This window comes from Chiloscyllium plagiosum, chromosome 21 (genome assembly GCF_004010195.1).
Source record: "Chiloscyllium plagiosum isolate BGI_BamShark_2017 chromosome 21, ASM401019v2, whole genome shotgun sequence".
In the NCBI taxonomy this organism is placed as follows: domain Eukaryota; kingdom Metazoa; phylum Chordata; class Chondrichthyes; order Orectolobiformes; family Hemiscylliidae; genus Chiloscyllium; species Chiloscyllium plagiosum.
Window position 1 is genome coordinate 6,391,473 of NC_057730.1, and position 14,717 is coordinate 6,406,189.

Consider the following 14,717-nt stretch of genomic DNA (forward strand, 5'->3'; position numbering starts at 1 on the left):
ATACAAGATATGAAGAAAAGTCAAAATGGAATAAAGCAACACAGAATAAAGGAAAATCTAATATAAAAATGATGAGAGCTCCGAATTTGTATGTTGAGCCTTTGTGGGTGCAATTTCAATTTTTGTCAGGGCCAGATTGACACAAGGGCTAAAATTATTTCACCCAATCAATTTTGACCATTTGTTAGAGCAAAAACAACTTGCAATTCCTCACGTACTTAACTGGAGAACGAATGGAGACCAACACGTGCTAATAATCAGGGTTGAACACATTGGAGAGCCGAAAAGGGAGTTTTGAAAATATCAAAGGAGATGTTAAGACAGAAGAATTTTGAACCAAAACAAATACTTCAAATGGATCTATAGATGGGAAATAAAGACAGATTACTGGCGAAATTCAGCATTGTGGTGAAAGAAACGGAATTCATGTTTGCAGTTCACTATGCTTCTATGGTCGTACTGAAGAATAATAATAATAATAGCAAGCAAATTCTAGCTAAGAGGGTTGCCTTAGTTCAAAACATACTCAATAGAAACAAAGAGAGTGTTCTCAAAGTATTAGCACTGGTAACATTCAGGAGGTCTTTGAGATAGAGTCAGACAAGGGAAAGATAAAGATTTTCAAATCCAACTTGTAAGGTAACATGCTGGTGCCTGATGATTCTTATAGCGTAACTAAATTCTCTTTTCAGAGGGACCAATGTGCTAAGACTAATTCAACTTTTGTAGGATGAAGGCAACTTGGGTCAGAATCAGGATAATGGGAGAACAGATCTATACAATAGGCTGGGGCTATTTTCCCTGGAACGTCAGAAGCTGAGGGGTGACCTTACGGAGATTTATTAAATCATGAGGGGCATGGATAGGGTGAACGGTCAAGGTCTTTTCCCCAAGGGAGGGGAGTCCAAAACTGGAGGACACAGGAAACATTTAAAAGGGACCTAAGGAGCGACATTTTCATGCAGATGGTAGTGAGTGTGTAGAATGAGCTGCCAGAGGAAATAGAGGAGGCTGGTGCAGTTACAGCATTTATAACGCACCTGGATGGGATTAGAGGGATATGGGCCAAGTGCTGGTAAATGGGACTAGATTCATTTAGGATGTCTGGTTGGCATGGTAGAATTGGACCAAAGGATCTGTTTCCATGCTGCACATCTCTATGACTTTATGCCTCAAATGGGAGACTTGGTGTGACAAAATGTCAAGATGTAGCAAAAACCCCATGCAACACATACACATTTTGCGCTCTCTTTTCAAGCGTGCTTGGGCCTTCCTCTATTGGCTCATGGCTGTGCACAGGAAGGTACTTCAGCAGTTTGCAGTTACCTCCTCCAGGTTCTGACAGATCAGGAGTCACTGTCACTTGTTGTCGACATATTAAAAGATGTTCTTGCTAATAGTCCATCTTTCAGGCCAGGTTATGAATGCAACTTCTGTGGCCATCAAGTCCTGGAACAGGACGCGGAACTGGAGGCAATGATAGAGTAATGACCCCTCCCCAATCATTAACCCTTCATATTAATGAACTATCGCATGCTGCTGCTGGCCAGCAAATTCTGAAAGCCGTGCTTTTTGCTGGGAATGAAGCTCAGGTGAGCCAGTCACATTACCTCAACCACCCAAGAAGCAACACCAACATTTCAGTGCACAGGAAGATAAGCAACATGCAGCAGTCTCAGGAGACAGTGAGTAAAGCTGGTTTATTTCACAGCATAACACTGAGCTTTACAATGTTAAATAAATGGACTCACTACCTTTAATATGATTAGTGTTTCCTTTTTGTTATTTAATCCAAATTCGGGGTGGTAATTTTGACTTTTGCTGATGACATGGTGAACAGGTTCACTTGACCTCCATTGAAGTAGCCAGTTTTCCACCTGGCCTCAGATGAAGATTATCCGCGAAATTATTTCATTGAACATTGATTTCAGGTGCAGGGCGAAAAGGCAAAGAAGCCCTAGTGTGGAAGCAGACCATTTGACCTGACTCCACACTAACCCTCTCAAGAAGATCCCACCCAGACCCAAACCCGTACTCTATCCCTGTAACCCTGCATTTCCCATGGCTAATCCACCTAACCTGCACATCCTTTGACAATACAGGACAATTTAGTAAGCCCAATCCACCCAGATTCAATTCCGGCCTTGGGTGACTGTGTGTGGAGTTTGCATGTTCTCCCAGAGTCTGCGCGAATTTCCTCCTACAGTCTAAAGATGTGCAGGTGAGCTGGATTGGCCATGCTAAATGAGAGATTCAGTGGTAGGGTGAGGGGACTGGGTCTGGGTGGGAAACCCTTCAGAGGGTCGGTGGACACTCGACGGGCTGAATGGCCTCTTCTGCACTGTCGGGATTCTATGAAACTTCTGTCCTCTCCTCCCTATTTCAAGATGCTCCCAAAACCTGTATACAGAAGAACCTCGATTATCCGGCATCCCATTAACTGAATTTCTGATTAACTGAACAAGATCGCAAGGTCTCAATTAGGCTAACTATACTATCTTGCATCGATTATCCGACATTCGTTTAACCGAACGAAATACTCCCCAACCGTGTCCTTCGGATAATTGAGGTTCCTCTATATTTCACCAATCTTATGTACGTCTGCCCACTTATCGGTCGTACGTAGCTCCATTTAAATTTTCTCTTTTATTGCTCCAGTGAAGTATCTGGGAGTGTAGAAGACGTTACTTAAATGCAAAACGTTGATGAGACGTTTTACATGAAAACTAAACAGAGAGCTCCATTCAAGTGGGAAATGAGGGAATAATTGCTTTGTTGTTTTCTTGTGTTTGTTTTAGGCACATTCAGTCACAGAGGCCGACAGGATGGAAAGAAGCCCTTCGGCCCAACTTGTCCATGCAGCCCATTTTTCACAATTAAACGAGTCATCTCCTGCATGGAGGCGGTTTCACTGGCAATATCAAGAATAAAAGCTGTCACAAATTGGAAGCTTCACTCTTGATGGTATCTTGGCTGCAGAAAAGTTTAACTTGTCCTCACAACATATGATCTATGATTTTTGCAATTTTGAACCAAGTTTTGGAAAGTTCTGTTACTATGACAGCTGTAACGGGAGGTCAGATTTCCCTCCAGAAAACAACTTGACAGGTACTTGGCGCCTCTTCTGCTTGACCTCATGCCTGTCGAACAGGTGTTGTGCTATAACTGATAGTTGGCCCCAAAACTGGCGCAAAGAACATATTCAGACAAGTTTTCTCTATCTACGACAAAGTTCCAGGCAACTATTTAAGCCCATTTGTAATTAGTTGGATGAGTGGGTGGACAGTTAATTAAAACAGCAAAAAGGACAGAAAGAAGGATATAGGTACACTTCTGAATATCTAAATACAATTACACAAAGATCACTAGAATACTCCAAGGTTTAGTTGTTCAAAATACATTTAAATGCAATAAATACATTGACAGAACTTTCCTGGGTCACTGTCAGGGCTTTAAAGTTCCATTTGACTGTCCCCCCAAAAAAGTTAAAAATGTGCAGAAACCAATTCTTTTTTTTAAAATATACATTCGGAGGAAACTGGCTTCTCTGGCTGGGGTCCATATTTATTGCCCATCCTAAATTTGCCTTCAAGGAGGTGATGGTGAGCTGCTTTCTTGAACCAATGCTGCCCATTTGGTGTGGGTACTCTCATAATGCCCTGAAGGAGGTGGTTCCAGGATTTTGACCCAGCAACATTGAAGGAACAGCCATACATTTCCAAAGTTAGGATGGTGAATTTCAATTGTCCCCTCATGTACTGGAGATGCACAATTAAGCTGCTTGTGTGTACAACCAGCAGGTAAAAATGTGGCAACTTTTGTAATTAACAATCAGAACATTGCCATGGTCTCAGTATCATTACTATTGGTTAGAACTAGGACACCATCACCTTCAAGTTCCCCTCCAAGCCATTCACCACCCTGACGTGGAAATATATCGCCGTTCCTTCACTGTCACTGGGTCAAAATCCTGGAATTCCCTCCCTAAGGGCATTGTGGGTCAACCCACAGAAGGTGGGCTGCAGCTCACCCCCACCATCTCAAGGGGCAAACTAGGGGCGGGGCAATATCCACATCCCAAATGAATTAAATCAAAACAAACACTTTGAGAGTTTGCACTTCCAGTTGAATCAACTTCAGATATCAACCACAACATCAACTCACACTGTACAATATTTTGGTTAATTTCTCACAGCTGAATGACTTTTCAAGAGGAATCATGGATCATTCACCTACCTTTACCAGGGCAGCTGCTGCCCTGAAGCTCATCTTAGCCACGGACTCTCTCTTCCTTCGTTTAGGAATACGGTTGTATCCAGAGCGGGAACTAGTGAAGGAGCATAGAGATGCAGCACCAGGAGTGATCGGGGTATGCGGAACACTGTAGCCATCTCCGTCATCAGTCATCCGAAACGCTCTACCTCTGGCGAGCGGGTCTACAATCTGCATGGATTTACATTGAAAGAAAAGCAGAGTCAGAGTCAAGGTGCTACAAGGAAGAACTTCCAGCTTATTCTGGGATGAATCAGGTACAGACAGAGATGGAAACCAGGCAGAATTGCATCCATTGCCTGCTACATGACATGACTGATAAGCAATAGCATTGAATACTGAGCAGCACATAAAATAGGTACTCTGTGAAATACCATATGGTATACAAAGCTGCCCATGTTGGTTTACAAACACTCTGACTAGTTCTAATGAAAGCAGATTTTGGGAATTAGAATACGAGATACTAGAACTAATACAAAACAGTAAATCAGCTGACATGTTAGTCTGCATCAATGGCCTATATTGTCCAGAAGATTTCCTTGATTAAATGGTTCATCTTCAATACAGAGACACTTAAACGAAACAAAACAGGAAACAATAAATGATTTGTGTCATACATTAAACCACGTCATACCATTACTCTTTACAAATACATTATAACTCTAGCTCCATTAAAATTACATGGTGATTGCTATTTCACTGCAGTTACACCACTGTTACCTCAATTTAAAAACCGCAGCATAGTTGACCTGGTATCTGTCTGCTTTTGTGATTTTTAATGCAGTTTCTGATTGCATTTAAATGACATATCAACCTTGATCCTTAATTTGCAGTTGCAATGATGATGAAATAGTCAGTGTCAACCATCATAGAACATACAATAGTGTAGCACAGTATAGGCCTTTCAGCCCTTTATGTTGTGCCGGCCTTTTATCCTTCTCTAAGATTGAACTAACCTACATAACCTACATTTCACAATCTTCCATGTGCCTATCAAGTGTTGCTTAAATGTCCCTAATGTATCTGACTCTACTACCACACACCCACCACTCTCTGTATAAAGAACCTATCTCTGACATCTCCCGTTAACCTTCCTCCAATTACCTTAAAATTATGCCCCCTTGTGATAAACATTTCTGCCATGGGAAAAAGTCTCTGGCTATCCACCCTATCTATGCCACTCATCATCTTGTACATCTCGATCAAATTACCTCTTATCCTTCTTCGCTCCAATGAGAAAAGTCATAGCTCCCTCAACCTTTCTTCATAAGGCATGCCCTCCAGTCCAGGCAGCATCCTGCTAAATCTTCTCTGCACCCTCTCTAAAGCGTCCACATCTTTCCTATAACGAGGTGACCAGAACTGAACACAATATTCCAAGTGTGGTTAAACCAGGGCTCTATAGACCTGCAGCATAACCTCACGGCTCTTAAATTCAACCCCTCCCCCCACCCGCTAATGAAAGCCAACAAACCATACGCTTTCTTAATATCTCTATCAATCTGGGTTACACCTTTGAGGGATCTATGGACATGGACCCCAAGATCCCTTGGTTTCTCCACACTGCCAAGAATCCTACCTTTAACCCTGTATTCTGCATTCAAATTTGACCTTCCAATGTGAATGACTTCACACTTTTCCAAGTTGAACTCCATCTGCCACTTATCAGCCCAGTTCAGCATCCTGTCAATGTCCCGTTACAACCTACAACAGCCCTCCACACTACCCACAACTCCATCAAACTTACTAACCCACCCTTCTACTTCCTCATCCAAGTCATGTATAAAAATCACAAAGAGCAGAGGGGTCCTAGAACAGATCCCTGAGGAACATCACTTGTCACCAAGCTCCAGGCTGAATATTTTCCATTTAGTATCATCCTCTTCTATGGGCCAGCCAATTCTGTATTCAGACTGACAGGTTTCCCTGTATCCCATGCCTCATGCTTTCTGAATGAGCCTACCATGGGGAACCTTATCAAATGCCTTGCTAAAATCCACGTACACCACATCCACTACTCTATCTTCATCAATGTGTTTTGTCACATACTCAAAGAATTCAATAAGGTTTGTGAGGCATGACTTGCCCCTCACAAAGCCATGCGGACTCTAATCAAACTATGGTTTTTCCAAGTAATCATAAATCCTCTCTCTCAGAATTCTCTCCAATACTTTGTCCAGCACTGAAATAAGACTGACTGGTCTGTAATTCCCAGGACTATCCCTATTCCCTTTCTTGAACAAGGGAGTAACATTTGCCACCCTCCAATCATCTGGCACTTCTTCAGTGGACAGTGAGGATGCAAAGATCATCGCCAAAGGTGCAGCAATCTCTTCCCTAGCATCCTGTGGTAACCTTGGGTAAATCCCGTTTGGCCCAGGGGACTTCTCTATCCTTGTTTTTCAAAATCTTCAGCACATCCTCTTTCCTAACATCAACCTGTTCAAGTATATCAGTCTGTTTCACACTGTCCTCCCAAACGTCAAAGTCGCTCTCAGTAGTGGATACTGAAGCAAAGTATTCATTAAGGACCTCACCTACTTCCTGACGACCGGGCGACCGTCTGCGTGGAGTTTGCACATTCTCCCAGGCGCAAGTTCCCTACACTATCTCTGATCGCCTCTACCCTCACTCTGTCCATCCCTTTGTTCCTCACGTAAGTGTAAAACGTTCAATTCTGGCCTCGGGCGACCGTCTGCGTGGAGTTTGCACATTCTCCCAGTGTCTGCGTGGGTTTCCTCCGGGTGCTCCGGTTTCCTCCCACAGTCCAAAAATGTGCTGGTCAGGTGAAATGGCCATGCCAAATTGCCCACAGTGTTAGGTCACTGATCAGGAGTAAATATAGGGGGTACGGGAAAGGGTCTGGGTGGGTTTCTCTTTGCAGGGGCGGTGTGGACTTGTTGGACCGAAGAGCCTGTTTTTGTACTGTAGGAAATCAAATCTAGTCTAATCTTAGGGTTTTCCTTAATCCTACCTGCTAAAGCTTTTTCATGCCCTCTTCTAACTCTAAGTCCATTCTTCAGTTCCTTCCTGTCTACCTTGTATCCCTCTAGAGCCCTGTCTGATCCTTGCCTCCTCAACCTTAAGTAAGCTTCCTTCTTCCTCTTGACTAGATGTTCCACATCCCTTGTCACCCAAGGTTCTTTCACCCTACCACCCCTTCCTTGCCTCACTGGGACAAACCTGTCCAGCTCTATCAGCAAGTGCTTCCTAAACAACATCCACATTTCTGTCATGCATTTCCTGGAGAACATCTGTTCCCAGTTTAGGTGCCCCAGTTCCTGCCTAATAGCATTGTAATTCCCTTTCCCCAATTAAATATTTTCCCATATCATCTGCTACTGTTCCTCTCCTTGAGTAAAGGTCATGGAATTGTGATCACGATCACCGAAATGCTCTTCCACCGAGAGACCTGACACCTGGCATGGTTCATTGCCAAGCACCAAATCCAACATACCACCCCTCTGGTTAGCCTATCTACATATTGCTTCAGGAACCCTTCCTGGACACACCTGACAAAAACTGAACCAACTGAACAAAGTGGTTTCCAATCAATATTAGGAAAGTTAAAGTCATCCGTGACAACAGCCCTGTTACTTCCGCACCTTTCTAAAATCTGCCGCCCAATCTGCTCCTCAGTGTCTGTGGAAAACTCTCAATAAAGTGACTGCTCCTTTCCTGTTTCTGGCTTCCACCCATACGGACTCTGCAGACAAAACTCCCTTGACGATCCCCCTTTCTGCAGCTGTGATACCATCCCTGATTAGCAATGCCACTTCTCCACATCTTTTACAAACCCCTTCCCACCCCTGTTCCTTTTGAAACATCCAAACCCTGGAACTTGCAACAACCATTCCTGCCCCTGTGATATCAAAGTCTCCGTAATGGCCACAACATCATGGCTCCAAGTTCTGGATGCTCACTGAGTTTTCAGACGTTTTGTCACCATGCTAATTAACATCATCAGTGAGCCTCTGGTGAAGTGCTGGTGTTATATTTCGCTTTCTATTAATGTACTTAGGTTTCCTTGGGTTGTGCTTCATTTCCTGTTCTTTTTCTCAGAGGGTGATAGGTAGGGTCCAGATCAATGTGTTCATTGATAGAGTTTTGGTTGGAATGCTGTGCTTCTAGGAATTCTCGTGCATGTCAGTTTGATTTGTCCTAGGATGGATGTGTTGTCCCAGTCAAAATGGTGTCCTTCCTCATCTGTATGTAAGGATACTAATGATAGTGGGTCATTGTTTTTTGGCTGGTTCATGTTCATGTATCCTGGTGGCTAGTTTTCTGCCTGTTTATCCAATATAGTGTTTGTTACAGTCCTTGCAAGGTATTTACAAGGGAATTACAATGCTATTAGGCAGGAACTGGGGCGCCTAAACTGGGAACAGATGTTCTCCAGGAAATGCATGACAGAAATGTGGACATTGTTTGGGAAGCACTTGCTGATAGAGCTGGACAGGTTTGTCCCAGTGAGGCAAGGAAGGGGTGGTAGGCTTATGCCCGAAACGTCGATTCTCCTTCTCCTTTGATGCTGCCTGACCTATTGCGCTTTTCCAGCGACACATTTTTAAGCTCTGATCCCCAACATCTGCAGTCCTCACTTTCTCCTAGTTTATTTTAACCTACTGTGAATCCTCTTGCAAGGATGCCTTCCTTGAAGAAGCTCTCCTCCTCCCTCTACATTCCTGAAGAAGGGCATAAGCCCGAAACGTCGATTCTCCTTCTCCTTTGATGCTGCCTGACCTGCTGCGCTTTTCCAGCGAAACATTTTTAAATTTTGTAAATGATGTTTGTTTGGCTTGTTTTCTGTATAGGGTTTTTTTTAAGTTCATTAGCTGCTGTTTTAGTGTGTTGGTGGGTTTGTGGGCTACCATGATGCCAAGGGGTCTGAGTAGTCTGTCAGTCATTCCGAGATGTCTTTGATGCCGGGGAAAGTGGCTAGGGTTTCTGGACGTGTTATGTCTGCTTGTTTGGGTTTGTTACTGAGAAATTGGCAGACAGTGTTCATTGGGTACCTGTTCTTTTTGAGTACACTGATCTTCCTCTGCTCTTCGTAGCTCCTCTGTGCTGCAGCATGTGGTGACTCGTTGAAATAATGTTTTAATGCAATTTTGTTTGTGTGTGTTGGGATGATTGCTTGTCATTCAGTATCTGGTCTGTATGTGTTGTTTTCCTGTAGACGCTGCTTTGAGGTTTCCCATTGACTATTCGCTCTATTGTGACATCTGAGATTGGCAGTTTGTTGTTGTTTTCCTTCTCTTTAGTGAATTTTATGCCAGTAAGGGTATTATTGATGGTCTTGAAGGTTTCCTCTAATTTGTTTTGTTTAGTGATGACAAAAGTGTCATCCATGTAGCGGGCTCAAAGTTTGGGTTGGATGGTTGGCAGAGCTGTTTGTTTGAGTCTCTGCATTACTGCCTCTGCTAAGAACCCTGATATCAGAGATCCCAAGCGTGTTCCATTAGTTTGCCTGTAGGTTTTGTTATTGAAAGTGAGGTGGGTGATAAGGCATAGGTCCGTTATCTTGACGATACTGCCCTTGTTGATGAAGTTGGTAGCGTTTGGTGTATGTGTCTTTGGTTCTTCTAATAGTGTAGTTAGTGTTTCTTTGGCCAGGTTGATATTGATGGATGTGAACAGAGCTGTTACATCAAAGGAGATTATTTCATCCTCTTCTTTCTGGGTGTCTTTGGTGGTGTTCAAGAATCCTTGGGTGGTCTGAATCTTTTACTAAGTGTTTCAGTCTTTGGTGTAATTCCTTGGCTGATCAGTACATTGGTGTTCCAGGTAGTGGCTATAGCTCTGAGGAGGGCTTGTGGTTTGTAAATTTTGGACAACACATCCATCCTAGGACAAGCCAAACAGAGACATGCACGAGAATTCCGAGAAGCATGGAACTCTATCAACAAACACAACATTTTGGACCCCAGAAACCACTCTGAGAAAAAGAAGAAATGACATCACCAACCCAAGGAAACCCAAACACAAATAGAAAGCAGAACATAGCACCAGCGCTTCACCAGAGGCTCACTGATGATGTTACCTCGTATGGTGAAGAAACGTCTGAAAACAAACCTTCCAGCTCAGTGAGCAAACTTACATCCAGGCCCTCAACCTGACCTACAAATCTTCTCAAAACTCACTAGTAATTCCAAGTTTGGATCCAAACTCTGCAGTTCATCACCCTTATTCCTGATACTACTTGCATTAAAATAGACACACTTGCATTAAAACAGACACACTTCAACCCATCATACTGACTGTAGCTTTGCCATATGAAGTGCCTAACATTTCTCACAGAATCTCTGCACGCTGTATGTGGCTGTTCACTACCTACTCCACCATCTGATCCATAGCTCAGGTCCAATCTAGTTTAAACCCACCGAAGAGCTATGGCAAACCTCCCGCCCAGAATATTGGTGCAGTTCTGGTGCAACCTGTCCTTCTCGTACAGGTCCCATTTTCCCTAGAAGGTATCCCAATGATCCACATATTTGAAGCCCCCCCCCCCCCCCCCCCCCACTCCTACACCAGCCCTGCAGCCCCATGTTCACCTGCACTTGCTCTCTGTTCCTGGCCTCACTAGCACGTGGCAACCACTACAACTGTGAAACTGACTGAAGCTTCCCGCGTCTGCAGGGGTGCAGCTAAATGCAGAAAGCCAATAGTTACCATCAATGATTCCCTGCTTGAGCTCCAGTGCTGCAGAAAGTTTGAACTGTTCTGCTGAACCATGTAACATCAGAGGGAAGCGCCAGACACGACCATACTACAGATGGGGAGAACGGAGGCAAGGAGCTCCTGGATAAAAACCAAAAGATCTGCAGACGCTGAAATCAGAACAAAGGCTGAAGTTGCAGGTCTGGCTTCTGGTCCAGTGACCTTTCCTCAGAACAGATCTCTCTCCACAGATGCTGCCAGACCTGCTGAGCTATTCCAGCAATTTCGGTTTTCAAGAAATTGCTGGGGTAGATTTGGAACCTCTACCCATCCCTTGATTCCGGTGCAACTTATTGTCGTTAAAAAACATGCATATTTTTAAATTACAGCAGCTTTGACATTTCAGCTTCTCATTAAAGATTATTCCGTCACGCTGGGTGCAGTTTTGGTTTGTGACTGTCAACTTCCCAACATTAACAAAGGTTAAAGAACTTCTTGATCCTTGGGAAGCATGTTTCAATGAGCAAACGTCTACCTTCACTTGTAAACTGCCTGTTTGACCTATAGCGGGGCACAGCTTTGCTCAGACAAATTCCTGGCATGTTTGTACACCTGCTTCAGGTAATTGAAACTCGATGCAAATTGAGCTACAACTTGTGTCATTTCTGATGCATGCTATCACGCTAGGAGTCCCACCTCGGGCTGCGAGATCTGTTGGGAAAGCAGGAACATCCTGCAACAACATGCTGCTCACAACGAACAAGGAGCAAAATCTGACCTAACCATTTCATCCCCCAATATCCTCCCATGCCCAGTTAGATAATGGTAACTTTGCCAGATCTTGTTCCATTGTGGATTTGGGAGTTTGTGAAACTGTTTCATTTGAAACGGGCTAGTTGTAGGCAAATTTCCATCGCCAAAATACATTGCTGTCATGCAGGGGACAGTAAAACCAGGGATAGAAACTGAAGGGCTAATGCATTGCAAGTAATACTGACAAAATACCACACAAGGAGCTGGTAAAAATAAAATTTGGGCTCAATAATTTTCCTGATTCGACTTCCACTACAAGTGGAAAATTAACTCTACATTTATCGCCTCAGATAACTTCCAGCATTTCTCCTAGGCCATGTGGAGAAAACAGCCCTGGAATGTAGTGCTTGCGAGTACACCCTCCAGGTTTGTAATTCATCTCGCGAAAGGTACCAGCTTTCTGGATCTTCAAGGTACAGCACATTGTACTGCTGCAGGGGACGTGATAAGACTGATAATAGGAAGGAACACTGAATATGCAATGAAATACAAAGTTACTGTCAAGGAGCAGTTCAGTACCAGCTTTGTAAGGAGTTTGAAATGCCTTTTGGGAAGGAGTGGAAAAGGTGACAGAACCCACGAGAACGGTTTCCCCGCCACCCCCCGACCATGTTTGTGACATGGCCGTTTGGGTTAATTAATGTGCAGTGTGTTTGTTGCAAGGAAGCTGGCAGACGATATAGGTGCTAGATTGATGTCTTAGTGTGCTGTATAACAAGATGGACCATCACCTACCAATACACTATCACAGACCGATCCCTAACGACAAACAGCCTGTGTGTGTGTGCACACGCTAAAGAGTGCCTCAATACAAAAGCACTGATAGCTTTGCGTTCTGGCAAAGGCACTAATGCACAAACAGGTACAGCAGTCACGGAAGCTGACAGCATGCAGTTAGCTGCTACGTGAGTGAGCACTGAGATGTAGCCTGGTCCAGAACATCAGGTGGGTGTCTGTCCGTGCGCAGAAAGTATCCCTACTGCAGTCTTTCAATGCTAGTTGCTGGAACATGCCAGTGAGCATTGTTGTTCCAAGTTTCTTTTCGTTAGCTCTGTTTTGAGCTTGAGGGAGATTTGTAAGGGGAGAAAAGAGCATTCATCACCCCATCAGTCCACATTTTCTCTGATCCTTTTTGGATTGAGGCCTACTGTTGATACGTGGTTCCACTGTGGATTTGGGAGGTTGTGAAGTTGATTCATTTGAAGTGGGATAGTTGGAGGTAACTCTCCATTTCCAAAATACATCGCTATCACGTGGGGGAAGAGTAAAACCAGGGATGGAAATTTCTTGATTTCTGAGCTTTAGAGTCTGGTGACTAAAATGGCAGTTGCAATCCGGCCAGTGTTCTATGTTCCATGAGGGTTTGTCAGGTGACCACAGTAGCCATTTTGAAGGCAGCAGTGCCCTCTTTTTATTCCATGGAAGTCTCAGGTATTACAATCAAATGATGAAAACTAAACATTGATTGTCTATTTTTAACCACGATTGTAACATTAAACCATTTTATGGTGAGTGATGAAAAAAGGAATACGTGGCAGAATCTGTAATGGCCGACGCATCCGCGCTCACCAATTTCGTCAATGTACTGGAAACAACACCAACAGAAAAATCTAACCAACAATTGATAGTGTACCACAAGATTATTGCCTGCTTCTAATTCATTATGTTAACGGGTTGACCATAACTGCTCCTGGACATGTTGTCTAAATGTGATCAGTGAATGAGGACATTCAAAAGGTCACACTCTTCAACTAATCAATCAATCAATCTTTCCCCCTTTTTTTTTACTGCATTTCAGAATTAATTCAAGTAGAAGGTACCTTAACCATTATTGCACCAGTCAGTCTTTGAAGCTTAGAACAGCAGACGTTGTTTTTCAATGGTTAAAAACAAAAAGAAAATTGCACATTCACAGTTGTTGGAAAAAGTTGCCCATTCAGAGACACAGGAAATCTGATTATAGCAAAAGCAGTTAAAACTACTAAAACAGAACAGCTGGTCATACAAGAAGCAGCCCAATAAAAGGAGGATAACATGGAAAGCATTAAGAATTTTACTTTGCAGTAGGGTTTTGAAAAAAAAATTCCACTGCATTATTAACGGATGCAAGACTCAGGGAGCAACAGGCAAAGTTGGCATTAGATAAGCATCATTAAAGGGTCATGACAGGGAAAGAAGATAGCTTGAGAAATGAAAAAGGATCTGAAGGACAGAAACAGGAATATTTAGGTCATTACTGCAGTTGCCAGTTTCCAGTGATTAACAGAGAGCCTCACCCAGTCCCAAGAGCCAAGAAAGTAAAAGGAAAAATTACAAAGCTAACAACGAGTTTTATTTCGTGGGGAGGCCGATTTTGTTTCTGAAGCAGCTGGGATCGCCCACTTCAGAATCGCAACAGAAACTTAACAATACTGGGATAGGATTTCATTCTGTACCACACTCCACTGAATTGCAAACATCAGACATGCAATACACTTGCAAGAACATGGATCAAGAAACAATGTCTCCTTTTATGGAAGCTGACATCATGCACATTAGCCTGAAAATTTCTGAGCAATGCTATCATGTGAATGCTGAATAATACTTCATAAAAGTTCCGCGCTCTCTCTCTCATTTTAATAGACACATTCAACATGTGGGGGAATGTTCCAGAATGTCGCAGGAGCAAATCCAAGTAATTGACTAACAATGGCTTGTTTCCACACTGTCGGCATTTGATGATTCTATGAATGAGTGGGTGGGGAAGAGTGGGATAATTTTTTTTAGCTTTAATCTCAATGTGTAGATGGAGGTATAGTCCTCACCCATTATAATAAATGAGATGGCATGATTAATCCATCTAAAATTCAAAGGTTCATAAATATGATAATAAACATATTGAATTTTGGTAGGGTAACATCATTTGCAGTAATCCCTAAACAAGCTTGTACAAGTTTTTATTAAAATTCAGATATTGATCAGGCAATATATAA

The 14,717-nt window shown here is 43.1% G+C and overlaps 1 protein-coding gene across 6 annotated transcripts in view; it reads right to left on the reverse strand.

Moving 5' to 3' along the window:
- Window positions 1–14,717, reverse strand: part of rhbdf1a (rhomboid 5 homolog 1a (Drosophila)) — a 359,396-nt gene that overhangs the window by 58,909 nt on the left and 285,770 nt on the right. For all 6 annotated transcript variants that reach the window (XM_043711146.1, XM_043711147.1, XM_043711150.1 and 3 more), the window contains one exon: window positions 4,237–4,443. In XM_043711146.1, the coding sequence (XP_043567081.1) occupies window positions 4,237–4,443 (207 nt within the window). The remainder of the gene's footprint in view (window positions 1–4,236; window positions 4,444–14,717) is intronic.